Source organism: Anabrus simplex, chromosome 1 (genome assembly GCF_040414725.1).
Source record: "Anabrus simplex isolate iqAnaSimp1 chromosome 1, ASM4041472v1, whole genome shotgun sequence".
Taxonomy (NCBI): domain Eukaryota; kingdom Metazoa; phylum Arthropoda; class Insecta; order Orthoptera; family Tettigoniidae; genus Anabrus; species Anabrus simplex.
This window is the reverse complement of record NC_090265.1, coordinates 792335813-792355617: the sequence shown is the minus strand read 5'-3', so window position 1 is coordinate 792355617 and position 19805 is coordinate 792335813. Positions and strand designations below refer to the sequence as shown.

At 39.7% G+C, this 19805-nt stretch overlaps 1 protein-coding gene across 1 annotated transcript in view; it reads right to left on the bottom strand.

The window, feature by feature from the left end:
• Positions 1 to 366: 366 nt before the first annotated feature.
• The window catches only part of PolrMT (mitochondrial RNA polymerase), a 306750-nt gene continuing 287311 nt past the window's right edge, over positions 367 to 19805 (bottom strand). The window contains exons 22-24 of the mRNA XM_067136262.2: positions 9685 to 9856; positions 6411 to 6502; positions 367 to 6309 (exon numbers count right to left, since the gene is read on the bottom strand). Of these exons, the coding sequence (XP_066992363.2) occupies positions 6180 to 6309; positions 6411 to 6502; positions 9685 to 9856 (394 nt within the window). The 3' untranslated portion in view covers positions 367 to 6179. The remainder of the gene's footprint in view (positions 6310 to 6410; positions 6503 to 9684; positions 9857 to 19805) is intronic.

The following is a 19805-nucleotide window of genomic DNA, read 5'->3' as shown; positions in this document are numbered from 1 at the left end:
ATGGGATTGTATTTGTAACCATACTTCTTACATACAGCCCATGAAATGCCAACTACCTGGACTATGCAGCTTGAAAAATGGAAAAATGGAGAAGAAAGGTAATGATTTCACCTCTAGAGAAGAATTTCATATAAAATGAAAAGATAAACAGGTCAGAATGTCAACTTCTTTCACTTTTTAAGAGATTGTCTAAATGATACCAAGACAATTTCCGTGCAACCTACCACGGATAAAGGTATATAGCCTGCAACTCTGAAAATGACTAGATATTATTAAAAGACATCAAAAACAAAAGAAACTTGGTTAAGAGGTATCACCACAAATCATAAAACATAAGGAAAAAAGAAAGAAAAGATACTGTACTGGTACTGTAAATAAAATATTTATTATCTCACATTAATTTCTATCAACATATCTGACAAGTGAAGCAAAACAAGAATGTAATTACAACCAACAACTGTCTGATGGTTTATGGTAGGCAAACGGCTTTTCGGTGGAGGAAAGGCAGGTCTGTGTCTGAAGCGACAGAGATAGTACTTCTTGACACACAATCTGAGTGGAGGACAGTCAAAACCAGAAGCTAGGATGATATTCGTTCTGTTCTCAGTGCTTCATAGTTTTGAATTCACAGACAACAAAGCAATATTCATACAAATGTTGTTAAGCAAACTATGAAGTTCTACAAGTTTTGAAAGAATTTCAGGGTAAAACACACCATAAATTGCCATACTTAAGAGGAGCAGTAATTGGGAATAGCGTGAATCTGAAATGTGTCACAGAAAGCAGTGTAAGTGATTCAGCTCTAGGTTCAAAAATGAAATGTTAGAAGTTTGGAATAACAGGTAATGAAGAGGCAGACAGATTAGCCTAAAAAGATACCACACTACAACAACCTGTCAGTCAGACTGATTTTATGTTAGCAAAAAGGATTCTGAAAAATACTATTAAGAACAGGCATGAAGAAACGGCTAAGAAATCAAATTATGGAAGGATATTGATGCTAAATGGGATCAGTATAAAATAAAACCAAGAAGAGAAGCTGTAGCCTTCTTCAGACTTAACACTGGCCACGAATGTCTATGCTAAATGGGAACAGTATAAAATAAAACCAAGAAGAGAAGCTGTAGCCTTCTTCAGACCTAACACTGGCCACGAATGTCTTGCAGCTCATCTGAAACGAATCAACATCCTGAGATCCGAAAAATGCACACTTTGCCACGACCCTGGGAGCAAAATGGATAAGGAACACCTGCTATATTGCAACAAAAGAAAGTTGGAGGATTGGAATCCGGGCTAGCCATAAAGATACAACAACAACAATCTGCTCTATAATGACTTCTTTCTTTTACTATCTTTTAGCAGAGATGTGGTGTAAACCAGTCAGCTGCTTTTGCTTGTGTTTGATCCTTTCAAGTCATACAGTCGATTACAGTAGCTACAGAGAAAGTTATTCACTCTTCAAGCAATTCAAGAGAGAGCAGCCCCATTAAAGCAGAAGCAGGCTGGTATATAGTATTCCACAAAGTACGGCAATGCTTTGGATTACTAGTTCAGGGAACTGACACCATTTAGGCTGACTGGATGTCAATTTTAACATTGTTTTATTCTACCACAGGGCCTCCGAGAGTGCATGCACCAGTGCATTGCACGGCGCAAGGTGCATAAGACGACTTTGCTAGGTTGACCTGAGTGCAGATCCCACACTCCTCGATTTTGAGCAATAGCTCTGTCTCTCTTTTTCCCTACGCCTGTTTCCCCCTTCTTCACTCGCTCCGCAGTGCTCCACCATCTCAGCAGAGTTGAGCCAAGCTTAGCCAAGTCGCCTCGAGACAAAATGCTGGTCTGAACAGAACAGAGCCGAGTAGGATCGATACACTGTGCACAGAACCTCTGCACCTCGGGTTGCACATGTGAAATTTTGGGCGTTTGAGAAGCCCTGTTCTACCAGATGGAGAGAAAGTCGTTTGGGTGACCTGTTTTATGGGAAAAACATAGAATGTGTCACCAGAGATCTTTTACATACCAACATGTATGACACGGAATCTTTTCTGCCCTTCAACTCACTAATTCTGCCAGGGTTGAACCCACAATATTGTGATCTAGAGGCCAGCATCACACCACTGATATAAAGGTAGGGAGAGCTATGTTTGTAGTCTTACATAATTAATGTAACCACTGGATAAATTCATGCCAATGATAAGACACGTAACAGTTTAATGTGAACGACCACTTGAAAACAAAAGAATAGTGAAAATATCGGCTTTTTACCACAGTTCTTGCTGACTGTGCTATGTACAAAATGTGTTACCTATGCTTTATGTTCAACTAGCTGATGTACCTGTGCTTCACTACCAAATTCTCAGAAAGACTGTCTGGGGTTTTCCCAACAGAAGGCAAAATAGGTCAATACAATGACATCAGTAGGAATGTTGCAATTAAAAGCAATGGTATATAAAATACTCGATCAAATGAAAAACTATTTTCTCACTTTTAATGAACAGTACTAGGCTACTGATGTAACAGTCCAAAGTTCCAGTGCTGGAATGACCAGGCCGCAGACAGCCATGAACACTCCCTGTCATTATTCCGTTATTGTAAACACTGCTCATTCTAATCAGTGCCTCAGAGCAGGGAGTGAATAGCTGGAATGCTATGATGAACCAGTGTGTTACGTACCAGTAGTATCAGAAAATTTATGAACTAGAGGAATGGCACTCTAAAGAAGAGAGAGATCTAACTCCCTAGCTACTTCCCGCCAATATTCAGGTAGGCTGTTATACTCGGTATGCAGCAGTAATCCCATCTATCGGAGATGAGTGGCAGCAGAAGACACAAAACACATCACAACAAACAATGGTCAATGTAATGTTATTGTTGATCAATTTTCTGTAGGCCTCCCCATTTAGTTTACTCCTGACTCTGTGATATTAGGGCATCTTATAAAATTATTTATAGCGCAGACTGTAGCTCCTTATCCCCCGACTTTTTTTTTTTTCCTCGTGGCATTACAAGTAACAAGTACAAAGCAGAAGTTGCCATGGGGAAAGAGAGAACTGGCCAATCTGGAAGTCCCTGACCTGAAGTTGCAAGAACAAGGCACAACTTTTATAAGTGGCATTTTTTTAACCAAGAGAGTTCTATGTGATTGTGGAGAATTTCAAACACAACATCCCTTATAAGCTATAATATCATTTTTGTTCCGTATTGAAGTGCAATTATAAGAAATAAATTACATCAGTCTTGGGACTAGTTTCAGCCACTTAGTGGCCATATTCAGCCAAATAAAAATGAAACAGATTATGTGATAACTAAAACATAAGACAATGTTGTAGGAATAATTATAACATTAAAATAAAAGACTGATGTACCAGTAATATTATTTACTTGATATATTGTGTCAATTTATTTCTTATATATACAACATCTCTTATGTTGTCCATTGTGCCTATCCAGATGTACAACGAGTGATTTGACTAAAGGTAATTCAAGTGCTCACGAAGTGGCTAAATTTTGGGTGGGAACTGTTTGAAGTCACCTGATGAACATATATTTGTGTACTTGTGTCCATTTCATGTTTCCTTCTTTTAATGTTTTCATGTTTCAATTTTGTACTTCTGACTGTTCTAATAATACTTAAAGGCTTGATTTCTAGTTTCACTCTGACATTTTATTTATTTATTAGTGTCAGAAGTACAAAATATGAAACTGGTAGTCAGAGCTGTATTTAGCCATGGGCCCGGGACCAGGGCGACAAAATTAAAGAGGCCTAACAGTTTGAAAACAAGTTTTTAGAAAGTGCACACTTTCGCAGTATTCAAAAGCGAAAGTCACGAATAATGACATTATCATTCTGCATATGTGAAAGCTGTCTGTCATAATATTATAAATACCAGCACAATGTTGAAACACAGCCCCCTTAGTTCTGTGTACGGGTATCAGGATGACTTTGTCAGGTGAGCGGTGAATCAAAGCCACCTAGAGACAACCCATAATACCAAGAGTTCCAAAGAAGTCTGTGAAAGTCAGTTTTATTAATTTTTTGAGAGTTCTATTAAGCATTTTTCGTGTACGTACACAACATAGATGGTCGTTAACGACTACGGTAAGTGGCACAAATTATCACAGATTAGCAGAAGGAGAGGGAAAGTGAATTGTTCTCTCAAACACCAAAATTAGAGTTCCACAGAATTCAAACAAAAACTGAAAACAACTTCCCATGCAATGACGAAAATAAAAATGATGGTACCGGCACAGAAAACTTTGATGAGTAAATGCCCACTTTAATTTGCGTTTTCATTGGTCTGCTCTTGGAACTATAAGTGAAAATTGTGAAGACGATCTCGTACCAAGATAAGGTATTTTTAAACCAAACGATTACCTTTATTTTTGGGTACTGAATAATGTTAAAAGTGGAGTGAAACAGAATTAGGACAATTTCTGTAATTCTAAACAGATTTCTGACAAAAGTGCTCCTTAAAGGAAAGCTTTTCATTGGAGACATTGTGAGATGGTTTATTCCTGCAGCCAACAATCTGTTTTTGTGCTCCTTATAAACTTTTTGGAGGGACATTCTAGTCTGCAACAACTGGCTTCAATGAATGGAAGCACGGGAATAAGCAGTTAAAGGAACATTTAATAGGAGGTCTATTAATGTTTTGATATTTTACCTTGGAGGTCTTCTACTGTATTCTTCTTCTTCCTCTTCTTCTTTTGACTGCATAGGATCACTTTAGTCAGTCCATCATTCAGATCTCTTTGACGGGATTGTTCAGGCTTTGCGGTCCTCACAGTATTTCTTCAGACGCTCAGATCTTCGTGCCCTTTCCTCGGTCGAAAATATGCATGCTGTTGGTTTGTTTCATGTAAGGGTAAAGCGGAGGTTTGTATTCTTGAGTTTTGTCTTCAATTTTATCTTATTTGTGGTGTCTTCTGTTGTAAGGCCTATTTCCTTCAGATCCTCTTTTACTTCTATGATCCATTTACATCCTGTTGTGGTATTTTTTTGAGACGAGATTGTGTTGTACTAGTTGTTTCAGAAGTCTTGAATCCTGCATCCTCATGACATGTCCATTATATATTCAAATATAATGTCATTTTGTAAAAATAATAGTTACTGCAATTTTTTCTGATCAAGTTTGAGAAAGGGAGGCATTGAAGTAGTTAAATTCAGTCCTGCTGGTAGAACATGTCATCAAGGCTGCTTAAATGATCGTTCAGTTGATATTTTCTAATATCTGAAGCCATCTCTTTTCAGATTCAATTTAGCTTATTTTTAACTGTTAGGTTCTTCAGTCTACTGAAAAAAAAAAGTCCATTTCTGCTCGGAAGTATAAATTTGTCATTAACACAACTGGTAAGACTGAAGATATTTGTACACTCATCAAGTTTTCCCATCATTATCGACAGTTTCAGGAGGTATTTCTTGTCACAGTACATCCTATATTACTGCAATCAGGCATGACACATAGTCATGCCATGCACTGCGACTCCTTCCGGAGCTGCGTGACAAGAACTAAATTCTCGGTTAAATCTCCCAAGGAGAAACAAATCGGTATGGAAGCATGGTACATATTGGCCTCTGAGAATGATAGACGTGTGTGTGTGTGGTGTACCCTCAGTGGTACATACCGTAGTGAATGTGTAAATCAAAGTCACAGACTGAGTGGGGGCTAAACTGTAGAATTCAGCAAGATGCAGAAATAAAGTGGGGGATATGAACATGACATTGGCTTCATGAGATCCTATTAGATGGAGGTAGCGATTGTTGTTTTGAGGGAAAAAAGTTCTTAAGTCTTGAAGAATGAAGGGAAAGGGAATAGATGTGCATGGTGTGAAAATGAAACTATCTCACGCCAAATCATACTGCAATATTGGGGAGGTTACTGCAAAAGTATTTAAAAAAGAGGAGAAGAACATTAGGAGCATGTGGAGTTAAAAGAGAGTGGAAAGTTTTATTAAGAATACTACACAAGAAGGAAATACGCTCCTCATTCAAATAGTAAGCCAAATGGAATGTATGGGTTAGTTCGTCCCCCACAACACCATCAGACAGTACAATATTTTGACATATGTTTCCACAAGAATAACAGGAGATACAACATGACCATTTCTTTAAAAATGCACTACAGTATTACGTGAGAACAACTTCATGAGATGGACATTTCCTCTTGATAGAAAAATTAGCTGAAAAAGTACACAGAGTCCAGAACATTTTCCAGCTGAAAGTCTCCAGTTGTTGGTAGTTTCTTTAGGATTTTATTTAATCGGAGTTTGGCCATATCCGTTGCAGACCCATCTTTTGCAAAATCACTGGATAAACAAAACAAAAAAACAGAATCATCGTTAGCTATTCAGAAATTATGCAAAGAAATCACTACAAAAATTACAAAATAAAAGAGAAAAGCTTTTACCTGTCTGAGTAACTGTACTTCTGAGATAGAAATAAAGACAGATCTTCCAGTATAGGCTCTGAATGCAATGCAACAAACTGCTTCCTGCAAATCTGGAAGAGAGATGTACAACATAACAATTCAATTTTCCACCTACTGTAGATTGAAACAATACATACAATACGTAGCATAAGAAGAAAGAAAAATAATTCAGTGGCAAAAGGTAAAGAATGATTAGAACAGAAATATTCCAGCTCTTAAGGCCTTGTCAGTCACAAAGTTACCAGCGTCTCTCACGGCTCATCAGTTGAAGTGCCACACCTCTCCAAGACAATGGTGGCTAGTGCACTGTCGAGACACCGCTGCAGGCACTTTAAGCTTCCCCTTAAAATACTATAAAAACAGGGTGCTTTAGGGCCGTATTGTCTGAATTGCTCCAGTTATCGTGAGTGCGGCGTGTCTGAAGGGAGGCAGAGGTGCGGCCTTCACGAGGAACGCCCAGTGACTCAAGGTAATGGCAAATTTTCATAGACATGTGATAGCTACTGCGGATAGTTTGAGGAGAAGGTTTCAACCTCTTTTATTTAATGTAAATTTCTAAATCTGGTGGCTTAAATGTACAATTTTCTGCAAGTCTGAGGACTCTGTTCTATTCCTTACTGGGAAATATGTAATGGAAGGGAATGGAGAGTGATGACCCTCTGCCGTATCCCATTCTACCTTACATGGGGTGACTAAAGTTTTCAAAACCTCTAAATTTCATAAATCTTATTTGGCATTACTGTTTCTCATTTAGTCACCCTGGTCTAGTATTGGATTAGCCTCTGTATCTTTGGGCCATAAGTCCACAACAATTTCTAGAAGAAGTGCAGGTGTTTTGCCTCCTTGCATGTTGTTTACGGCCGATTATGTGCAACCATTTTCCTTTGTCATTAAGGCCATTTAGTATGGGCAATCATGCCCCTGTTTATTTGGTAACTGTTTCTGGTGTTTGTTCCTTTTGGGAACAGTGAATTATATAACTGTTGAGTAATAGATAGGTAATAGATAATGTGAGGACAACCAATACGTTGTCGGGTGGAACTTGAGTGTGTCATTAGAAATTGATGCCTCTGCGAGGCTGGACTATGGTATTTTTGGAGTGCAGAATCCCATGTAGTGTAAATGATCACAGCAAATCATGCTCTTGTAAATTTTGTATCTGTTAAGAGCAATAAGGCTCTTTTCTGTGACTGTTAATTGGTACCTGATTTTCGGACTTCTGTCTTTGTTGACGTTATAACTGATGAGTTAATTTTGTTGTTATTCATTCATATTTTCTATTTCTCAATTTTTAAACTAAGGGGGTGGGAAAGGAAAGAAATAAAATTTCAAAATTTGTTGTGTAAAGTTCTGCTCTACTTAATTCCTTGTCCAGCCATTCAACCCACACGCTTCTTATTCCTCTGTGAGCCACAGAATCCTGTATCAGGCATAATCGGATTGACAGAGAAAATGTTTCATTAAAAAAAAAATCAGGTTAATTTGTTACTTCTAGGCACATGATTCAAACTGCCAAACTCACCGTATTTGTTGTGCCAGAACGCAAGCCACTGCCCACTGCTGTGCTTCAGAGGAGTGAATGGAAGGGAGGGGAAGTGGGATGTATGAGAGAGAGAGAGAGAGAGAGAGTGAGAGAGAGTGAGAATGCTCGTTGTGAATGCACAGTTTCCTTGTCCGTTTTTCACAGTCGCTTTCCGCTCCGGTAAGCAGCGTACGCTTTATTTTGAACACATTGGCTACTAAATTGGTGAGAATGGCTCCATTTCAGTACACCAATGAAGAAATAGCCGATATGACATCCAGCACACTAATCGTTGCCAACCTCTTCATTCAACCTTCATGTCCACTTACAGGTGACTGTGTGAAGGAGGGAGCTTCGTGCCTCAGATGTACGATGCTGGCAGAGAACCCAGAGTTTGAAGAGGGTACTTTAGAAGAAATAAATGATACTCCATCAACCAGTATGAGGTCTAAGAAACAATGTTAGTTCGTAAATTATACTAATGAAGTTCGTAAATTGTACAGTATGAGGTCTGTCACGAGGAATGTTGGCGCTTCTCATGTGATGGTGTGGAAGGTATGGAAGGACCGACAACTGCACCCTAAATGGTACTATCTGCGTGACAAAAAGTCGCAGCAGCTTGTAGGTACGGCACGAGTAACAGATACTACACTCGTTGCTACAAACATTAGTAGTGACAGACAATGTGAACTCCTGCATATTCCTTATTAAACTGTTCATTATGCAGTACTTATTAATTATAGTAAATGTGTAACAATTTCACTAGCACTTTGAAACTTCACAACAGCACCTCAATTCACAAGAGTTACCGGGGACAGAATCGATGTTTACCGTCAGGTCCTGAGACTCCAAATGTGTGCATGCATGCCAGCCATACTTACCCCTCCCACCTCTTACCACCCAACATCCAGGCAGACGACTATAGTATCAAACGCGGCAAGTAGTAACCTAATTTTCTCAAAACAAGAAATGTTCTCCTCCAATCTGATTGTGCCATTTTTCTTCACATAATACAAAGAGCATCCTTGATTGCTTTGTCGGTATAATTTAGATTCCACTTAACATCTAGCATAGCAAAATTGGGTTTTGATGGTGGGTACTTCTTCCAGCAAGAAGATGACACTTTGTGTTGTTCGAGAATGGCTACTCAAAAATACACCTCATGTGCAGTAGTGCTGCAGACACCACCCCAGTCCCCAGACTTGAACCCCATAGAGCATTCATAGGCATAATTGAAATGTAAACTGAGCAAATAAAGGTCTGAAGCAATACTTCATAGAAGAATGGCACAAAATAGGCCCAGAAGAGAAAGACTGGTGACATCCATGGCAAAACGCCTTTAAGATTACAAAGATTCTATAATTCCAAAGGACATTTGAGGCGCTACTGATACTTATGAAATGACTGGACATTCCTCGAGTTCTTTCTGTGGATGAATACTTTTGCAATGTGACTTTTTAAAATTTGTTCCAAAAGCTAGTGCTTAGAGTGCTATACATTATGTTCTCAGATATTCAGATGGCAAATAAAACATACTATTAATTGTTTGGAATTAACTTCTTTATGGTATCGGTGCTACTGTCCTCAAATGGCATGCACGTACGTTATTTATGTGAGTGGCTGTATATACAAAATAAAAAAATAAAATGAACAACTAGAATGCAGTAGTACTTCTCAGACATATTAAAATGCTAATTAGCTTCTTAACATTAAGGCACACAAGAAACACACCTTATTCATTATGTCAACGGTGCTGGGGTGAGTCCAGTAACAATCGTGCACCGAAACAAAGGAGATTCCCTCCCTTTCACAGAACAAGGATGTCAGCATCATGTGACTTGAGTCCAGGGAGTGAATGAAATTTGGAGGGAAGGCATTCTTTTGCTTCATTACATTAGGACGCCTGTAACACAGAAAAGAGTAATTTCATAGTAAGAATCTTTAACATACATACATACATACATTAAGTAATAATAATAATAATAATAACTTAAATGTTTCCACCTTTTCAATACAATATATTCACAAAATTACAAAATTATACGGTACTAGTTTCGACCCATCTAGGGGTCATCATCAGCCGTATTGGAGCAAAGATCATTTGTGGCGAAATCCTATAACCGTATAATTTTGTAATTTTGTGAATATATTGTATTGAAAAGGTGGAAACATTTAAGTTATTATTATTATTATTACTTATATATTGTTCAATACGGACCAAAAACATGAAATTCATAACCATCAATACATACATTATCATTATAGACTGTTATGCCTTTCAGCGTTCAGTCTGCAAGCCTCTGAGAATTTACTAAACATCGCCACAATCCTCGATTTGCAACTAGTGTTGTCGCCTCATTTAGTTCTATACCTCTTATCTTTAAATCGTTAGAAACAGAGTCTAACCATCGTCGTCTTGGTTTCCCTCTACTTCTCTTACCCTCCATAACAGAGTCCATTATTCTCCTGGGTAACCTATCCTCCTCCATTCGCCTCACATGACCCCACCACCGAAGCCGGTTTATGCGTACAGCTTCATCCATCGAGTTCATTCCTAAATTAGCCTTTATCTCCTCATTTCGAGTTCCCTCCTGCCATTGTTCCCACCTGTTTGTACCAGCAATCATTCTCGCTACTTTCATGTCTGTTACTTCTAACTTATGAATAAGATATCCTGAGTCCACCCAGCTTTCGCTCCCATAAAGCAAAGTTGGTCTGAAAACAGACCGATGTAAAGATAGTTTCGTCTGGGAGCTGACTTCCTTCTTACAGAATACTGCTGATCGCAACTGCGAGCTCACTGCATTAGCTTTACTACACCTTGATTCAATCTCACTTACTATATTACCATCCTGGGAAAACACACAACCTAAATACTTGAAATTATCGACCTGTTCTAGCTTTGTATCACCAATCTGACATTCAATTCTGTTGGATTTCTTACCTACTGACATCAATTTAGTCTTCGAGAGGCTAATTTTCATACCATACTCATTGCACCTATTTTCAAGTTCCCAGATGTTAGACTGCAGGCTTTCGGCACAGTCTGCCATTAAGACCAAGTCGTCAGCATAGGTCAGGCTGCTTACTACATTTCCACCTAACTGAATCCCTCCCTGCCATTTTATACCTTTCAGCATATGATCCATGTAAACTACAAACAGCAAAGGTGAAAGATTACAGCCTTGTCTAACTCCTGTAAGTACCCTGAACCAAGAACTCATTCTACCATCAATTCTCACTGAAGCCCAATTGTCAACATAAATGCCTTTGATTGAATTTAATAATCTACCTTTAATTCCATAGTCCCCCAGTATAGCGAACATCTTTTCCCTCGGTACCCTGTCATATGCTTTCTCTAAATCTACGAAACATAAACACAACTGCCTATTCCTCTCGTAGCATTTTTCAATTACCTGGCGCATACTGAAAATCTGATCCTGACAGCCTCTCTGTGGTCTGAAACCACACTGGTTTTCATCCAACTTCCTCTCAACGACTGATCGCACCCTCCCTTCCAAGATGCCTGTGAATACTTTGCCTGGTATACTAATCAATGAGATACCTCGATAGTTGTTGCAATCCTTCCTGTTCCCTTGCTTATAGATAGGTGCAATTACTGCTTCTGTCCAATCTGAAGGTACCTTACCAACACTCCACGCTAATTTCACTACTCTATGAAGCCATTTCATCCCTGCCTTCCCACTATACTTCACCATTTCAGGTCTAATTTCATCTATTCCTGCTGCCTTATGACAATGGAGTTTATTTACTATCCTTTCCACTTCCTCAAGCATAATTTCACCAACATCATTTTCCTCCTCCCCATGAGCTTGACTGTTTGCAACACCACCATGATGATTTCCTTTTACATTGAGAAGATGTTCAAAATATTCCCTCCACCTCTCCAGTGATTCCCTGGGATCTGTTATGAGTTCACCTGAATTACTCAAAACACTGTTCATTTCCTTTTTCCCTCCCTTCCTAAGATTCTTTATTACTGTCCAGAAAGGTTTCCCTGCTGCTTGACCTAGCCTTTCCAGGTTATTACCAAAATCTTCCCATGACTTCTTTTTGGATTCAACAACTATTTGTTTCGCTCTGTTTCTTTCATCTACGTACAAATCCCTGTCTGCCTCGGCCCTTGTTTGGAGCCATTTCTGATAAGCCTTCTTTTTACGTTTACAGGCTGCTCTCACTTCCTCATTCCACCAAGATGTTCGCCTTTTCCCATCTTTACACACAGTTGTTCCTAGGCATTCCCTTGCTGTTTCTACTACAGCATCCCTGTATGCCACCCATTCACTCTCTATATCCTGAACCTACTTACTGTCTACTGTTCGAAACTTCTCACTAATCATATCCACGTACTTCTGTCTAATTTCCTCGTCCTGGAGATTTTCTACCCTTATTCATTTGCAGACAGATTTCACTTTCTCTACCCTAGGCCTAGAGATACTTAGTTCACTACAGATCAGATAATGGTCTGTATCATCGAAAAACCCCCGAAAAACTCGTACATTCCTAAAAGATTTCCTGAATTCAAAGTCTGTTAAGATATAGTCTATTATGGATCTGGTACCCCTAGCCTCCCATGTGTAGCGGTGAATAGCCTTATGCTTGAAGAATGTATTCGTAACAGCTAAACCCATACTAGCACAGAAGTCCAGCAAACGCTTCCCATTCCCATTAGCTTCCATATCTTCCCCACATTTACCAATCACCCTTTCGTATCCTTCAGTTCTATTCCCAACTCTCGCATTGAAATCGCCCATTAGCACTATTCTATCCTTGCTGTTGACCCTGAACACGATGTCACTCAATGCTTCATAAAACTTGTCAACTTCATCCTCATCTGCACCCTCACATGGTGAATACACGGACACAATTCTTGTCCTAATTCCTCCCACTGACAAATCTACCCACATCATTCGCTCACTTACGTGCCTAACAGAAACTATGTTGCGTGCAATGGTATTCCTGATAAAGAGCCCTACCCCAGACTCTGCCCTTCCCTTTCTAACACCCGTCAAGTACAATTTATAATCTCCTATCTCTTCCTCCTTATCTCCCCTTACCCGAATATCACTTACTCCTAGCACATCCAGATGCATCCTCTTTGCTGACTCAGCAAGTTCTACCTTCTTTCTTCCATAAGCCCCATTAATATTGATAGCTCCCCATCGAATTCCATTTCGTTCGCCAAGTTGTTTCCAAGGAGTCCCTCGCCTGTCAAATGGGAGTGGGACTCCATTACGCCCATAGGTCCGAGGCTTGCTTAAAGTGTTCTGAGCTCGGTAAATTCATGAAGCGACATAATTATACAGAAATGTATAATTTATTACAGACATTCACAACAACGGGACCCTTTTAGGCAATCCGTCATCTCACTGAACAATCTTTATAACCATACATACTACACATGCAAGTTTTCTTGTGTGCTTGGCTCCATAATCCTCAGTTGATAGGGTTTGGTGAACTTTGTATGTGGAGCTAGTAACACTGAAATGTGGAATGCGCTTAGAACACCTGACATTATGAGGTTGTGGATTTAAACTTTCAGTCTTGCCACGCTTGCCAGCCAGTGCTGTTGTATACATAAGAGATGATATGCACAACACAAAGCAAATCGTTTATTTGTGAACACTTTTCACTATGTACAATAATTATTCTTGCTGTCTTTGCCCAGACTTAAACAACAAAAAAACACCTCTTTAAATAGTTTCTACTGTCGAATCACAATGCTACCTGAATATGTACATTTAAGTACACTAGAAGTCCATTATAGCGAGAATTCATAACAGCAAAAAATTTACTCGCCATAGCGGATTGTCATTATATCCAATATTTTCGTAGAAGTTGGGAAAAACCCCACAGACATTACAGTCTGTATGTAATGGCAATGTTTGTTTAAAACTTGAGTTTTCGCAGATTTTCATACTGCAGCCTACTTGTAAGTTATTTTTCAAATTCCGCGACAGCGTGAACTGGATGTTCAATTTCATTCGGAAGAATTCTTTTTTTTGCTAGTTGCTTTACGTCGCACCGACACAGATAGGTCTTATGGCGACGATGGGACAGGGAAGGGCTAGGAGTGGGAAGGAAGCGGCTGTGGCCTTAATTAAGGTACAGCCCCAGCATTTACCTGGTGTGAAAATGGGAAACCACGGAAAACCATTTTCAGGGCTGCCGACAGTGGGGTTCGAACCTACTATCTCCCGAATACCGGACACTGGCCGCACTTAAGCGACTGCAGCTATCGAGCTCGGTTTCTGAAGAATTGGAGTAGTACCACTCCAGTGGTTTCTGTGGCAAACTTTTCAGTTTTCTTATTCAAACAGAGTCACCTAACCTAACTAAACCTCCTATGAATCATGAAAATATATTTCAAATACAAGTGGAGTAATGATAGCCCTTTCACTATAAATTATTCGAGAATAGCCTTTCCGAAATTTAACCAGACGCGAGAAAATACAGTGTAACCTCATTTAGCGCCTTCCTCATTAAGCCAATTTCTTGCTTAGTACGTCGTAAATTTGAAGTCCCGATTTACTTGGTATTAAATCTATTTAAAAATACCTCATCAACCACATCACACAATTCATTATTATTGCTCAGTACGATCACAATTTTCCCAGCCAAGAAACTGTTCTTTTTCATCCCTTCTGAAAGGAACGTGATTCCCAACACAGATTAGAGCCCTCCCCACAGGAGGCAGGTCAGGGAAAGTTACACGAAAACGAGAAACAGCCTTGGTTTCCGGAACTTTAAAGAGTAAATTATAGCTTCAGGAAGCAAGTCATTAGCCTCAGGAAAGTTCAGTTTTGCTCTTCGGTCTTCGTTGATATTGCTGAATAAGCCAGTAGACCTGTTTGTGTTTATATTTTGCATTCCATTCAGAAGTTAGAAATGTCTTCTGTGTTGAGTGATGCAGTGAAGGGTAGCAAATATTTGTTGCATGATAGACTAAGTAAGGATTAGGAACATAATCGTGTGAAACTGACTGGTATGGTGCATATTTGTCTTGTGGTGGCCCCGTTATAGATACTGAAAAAATCGTGAAATCGTTTATTAACGACGACAAATCCAGGAAGTGGTCAGGCATATGCATCTTTCAACGGGGATGCGTATGTTGAAACTCGCACCGTCGAGTTTCGACTCGAGTCGATCGAAGTGTTATCGTATTCGAGATGATGGTCAAGGTCATTTTTCTCGCACGTAGCCAAGTTCAATTGCCAAATAATTCATGGTAGAAGAGTGTGATCTGAAATAATGCGATGATATATATATATATATATATATTTTTTTGCTATTTGCTTTACGTCGCACCGACACAGATAGGTCGTATGGTGACGATGGGACAGGAAAGGCTTAGGAATGGGAAGGAAGCGGCCGTGGCCTTAATTAAGGTACAGCCCCAGCATTTGCCTGGTGTGAAAATGGGAAACCACAGAAAACCATCTTCAGGGCTGCCGACAGTGGGGTTCGAACCCATTGTCTCCCGGATGCGAGCTCACAGCTGCGCGCCCTTAACCGCATGGCCAACTCGCCCGGTGTGGTGGTATATTATGGCGCCCCACTGCAAATATTTTTATATTTGTTATCAGGTATTTTACACACTGTTTTTTAATAAGCTCCAGTGGGTTAGGTTTTCATATTATCTCTCATCTTTTTCACGCCTTTTAATACTCTCATCACATCTTGAGAAACAGTAGATAGCCTATATCTTTCTCTGTACCCGTACATACACAATGTAAAATGCACGCATGTCGGAAAGAAACATATAACATGTTTATACATTCGTGTTAGATAGTTTTTATTTGTGTATTCAACAGTACATTTTCTCGCTTAACACATTATCTTTCCTTGTCCCCTGCAGAAATATCTAACGAGGTTTTACTGAATAAACTAACCTCCAAAAACAATCATCCACTCTGCGTCGTATCTTGAGGTTTATCATATTCTTGCTTAATTTCAGAACATAGTTTTAAAATTAAGCGATCATTTGCCTTAGCCTTTATTTCTAATTAGTTAACTACTGCTACTGGCCATGTTATCTACGCATTTATTACAAAAAACATGTTCTCTTTCATCGAATTTTGCTTATAGAACACCAGTCGACGAGTATTACTCTGATATTGCCTTCGAGTTCAAATGTAGACGAGAGAGCTCGCTAACGCACATAGCGAAAAATCTATATCGAAGATGATCAATCACATTCAATATAATCACTGGAGTGCATAAATACTGATAATGGAAAAAATTATGCATGCTTAATCGCTCGTAACAATGGATGCGTCAGTGATTGGGTTCTTGCTGTTACCGAAGGATAATACACAGTTTAATACAGGAATTTTGAAGGAACAGAAAAAAAACTGTCGTTATAATGGAGTTCTCACTATATGCTGTACTCGCTATTGCAGACTTCTACTGTAATAACATGCATGAGCTGGTTGATCTATTACAGAAATCATTAATAAACTGCCTAACCTAATAGTTACAAATTCTTTACGTTGGCAGAACGCTATGCAAATAAAAGTTTCTGAAGGCTGTTGCCTAGAATATATATCCTGAGAGTGAGAAAGGACACAGCCAAAAATACATGAATATTACAATCAAAATACAAGGGCTGGCCAGAAAGGACGAAATCTAAATAGAGTACAATATTGAAATTAAGAGTAAGTGAGGCTAACGGGTTTGTCCTGATGTGAAACCTCTCGCCTAGACTTCAGTCCAGCTGTTTGGTGCACCTTTTAAAGAGGGGAAACCCTCCGTGCCTGACTTGCGATGTAGCTAGTCGCTGGATTGCCAGCATACACCCTCTGTTCGCTCTCCACCTGGATGGCTATATATAGGCCACTAGCGGGATGACATCACTGCTCCGTATATTCCCTTTCAGGAACACGCAGCGTTTCTGGAAGGCTCGCTGAGTAGCGCGCTGTGTTCAAAACAAAGGTGGGGGCACCACAACAAGTGCATTGTGTTTTGATGGAAATAATGTGTTTGACAGACTGAAAAGCTTTTAAATTTAACCAAATTGACAAGGAAAAGTTTTGCTTCCTTCTTAACAAAAAATCCTGCATGCCTGGATTTGGGATGATGATAATGAAATAGGGAGAAGATAAAACCAGTGTTGGCATGTAGCCTACTCCTGTCGAATAACACCAAGGGGTCTGCTCAAAGTGTTACGTCTCCATCTGACGGACTAATCACCATCAAAATGTCATATGCTCTCACTCCATATGAACACTGTGGAGAGGTTTGGAACTGAATCCAGTATTTTGGCACGCAATCTAGTGATTAGAAATTGTATACCGCCACCTCCCCTATCCTGTCTGCCAACACTGTGATGGTGAAACTTTTTCAACCAATGGGACTCGAACTGGCTAACCACGGTGTCAGACCATAAATACTACAATACCTTAACAATCATGGCCATCAGGTGGGCTACTCGAAGAAGTGAAGAAAGGTATCTCATTTAAAACAGCATCCAGACTGTACAGGATTCCCAGGTCAACATTTCAATTCTGGTTGACATCATAATGAAAGTTAGAGAACATGGGCCTGTACCTGAATATTAACAAGATCAAAATCATCACAACAGGTTTACCATCAAACATTATGATAAATATTGAAGTACTCAAAGAGGTAAATAGTTTCTGTCTGTTGGGATCAACTCCCAGTAGAAGTGGCTCAAAAAGTTCCGGAAATCTGCTGAAGACTTGCCTTTAGAAAAGCAGCATTCGTAGGCCTGATAAGATCTTCAAGTATTTATATGTACCTCTGCATACTAAAAAAAAAAAAAAATCTTGTCTTCATAGTCCGGCTCCATGGCTAAATGGTTAGCGTGCTGGCCTTTGGTCACAGGGGGCCTGGGTTTGATTCCCGGCAGGGTCAGGAATTTTAACCACAATTGGTTAATTCCCCTGGCACGGGGACTGGGTGTATGTGTCGTCTTCACCATAATTTCATCCCCATCACAACGCGCAGGTCAGCTATGGGCGTCAAATCAAAAGACCGGCACCTAGCGAGCCAAAATCCTCTGACACTTTCCGGTACTAAAAGCCATACACCATTTTTTTGGCATACTAAAGTCAGAATGATTAAGGCATTAGTCTTTCCAATAGCTATATTATGGTTGTGAAAGTTGGGTTATAATACAGCCAGATGGAAAGCATATTAATGCATTTGAGCTCTGGAGTTGCCGAAGAATATTGCGTATCCCTTGGACAATCAAGAAGACAAATGCAAGGGTCATTCACTCCAGCCCCGCAGTGTAAGGGACAATGCGTCCGCCTGTCACCCGGCGGCCCTGGGTTCGATTCCCGGCCGGGTCAGGGTTTTTAAAATTGTAAATGGTTAATATCCCTAGCCTGGGGAAAGGGTGTTTGTGTCGTCCTTAACGTTGCTTTCCTCACATTCAACACTCTACACTTCTGCAATCACACTTACTCGCAGGTTCCTATCATATGGTGAAAGTAGTGGCAAAAGATCTGCAGAGGTCGACGCCATGAACAAGTATCATTAAAAAAAAAAAAAGGGATGGGGGTGGGGGGTAATTCAAATGATCAAACCAGATCTGTATCTTGAGGTATTCATTACAAGATTACAGCTGTCATAGTTCGGACACATTATGAGATGCACTGATTCATTGGAAGATACTCTTATGCTTGGGAAGGTGGAGGCGTCTTGGAGACGAGGGTGGTCAGTATTGAGATGGATAGACTCCCTTCACTCATTCACTCACACTGTAGGCTTCTGAGGGACGTGAAGTTCCTGTGCCGATCTCACAATTCCATCCTTTTCGGTCTTGAGCGTGCTCTTCCCAGTTATCAATTTGGAAGGTCCGGCATACCTTGTTGATCTCCTTCTTCCAGGTGCTTCACAGTCTTCCTGAAGGTCTTTTTCCATTAAGAGATCCCTCGTATAGATCTATTGGTGCTCTGTTATCCTGCATCCTCAGTACATGTCCAGCCCAGCGCAGTCTGTTGGATTCTATCATACCCATTATAGCGTGTTGTTGAGAGAGGGCGTAAATCTCATAATTAGATCTTTTCTGCCAGCTTTGAGAGATAAGACTGAACCATGGGCCAAATATTTTTCTATAAACTTTATTCTCAAAGACTTGCAACTGCTGCTGCTCTTTCTTGGTTATACCGTACTCCATGTCTCGGAACCGTACAGAAGTACTGGTCGAATGATTGTATTGTAATAATCATTTTTGCATTTCTCGTTAAAAACTTGGAGCCTAATATAGGGCTCATAGAGTAAAATGCCTTATTTGCATTCTTAATTCTAGCTTGGTGTTCCTGTTGCCTTTGGTTTTACTCATCGATTAACACAGCAAGGAATTTAAACTCCTCTACTCTTTTAAATATATACAGTAGAAGTCCGCTATAGCAAGTACAGCATATAACGAGAAACCCGTTATAACGGCAATTTTTTGCTGTCCCTTCAAAATTCCTATATTAAACTGTATATCATCCTATGGTTACAGCGAGAGCCCTATGACTGACACATCTGTTATTATGAGTGATTAAGCGCGCACGATTTTTTCAGTTACCGGTATTTATGCACCCCAGCAATTATCCTGCATGTGATCGATTACCTTCGGTATCGTTTCCTCACTATTTCCCCTAGCGAGTTCTCTCATTGACATTCGAAGGCAATGTCGGAGTCGATTAGTAATACCTGGCAACTGCTGTTCTGTAACGAAAATTCGAAATGAAAGAGGACATATTTCATAATGAATGCATAAATAACGTGTCCGATAACTGTTGTTAACTCGTTAAAATTAAGACTTTAAATCAGGTGCCTGATTTAACCTTGAGGAGGTACAGTGACTGATGATG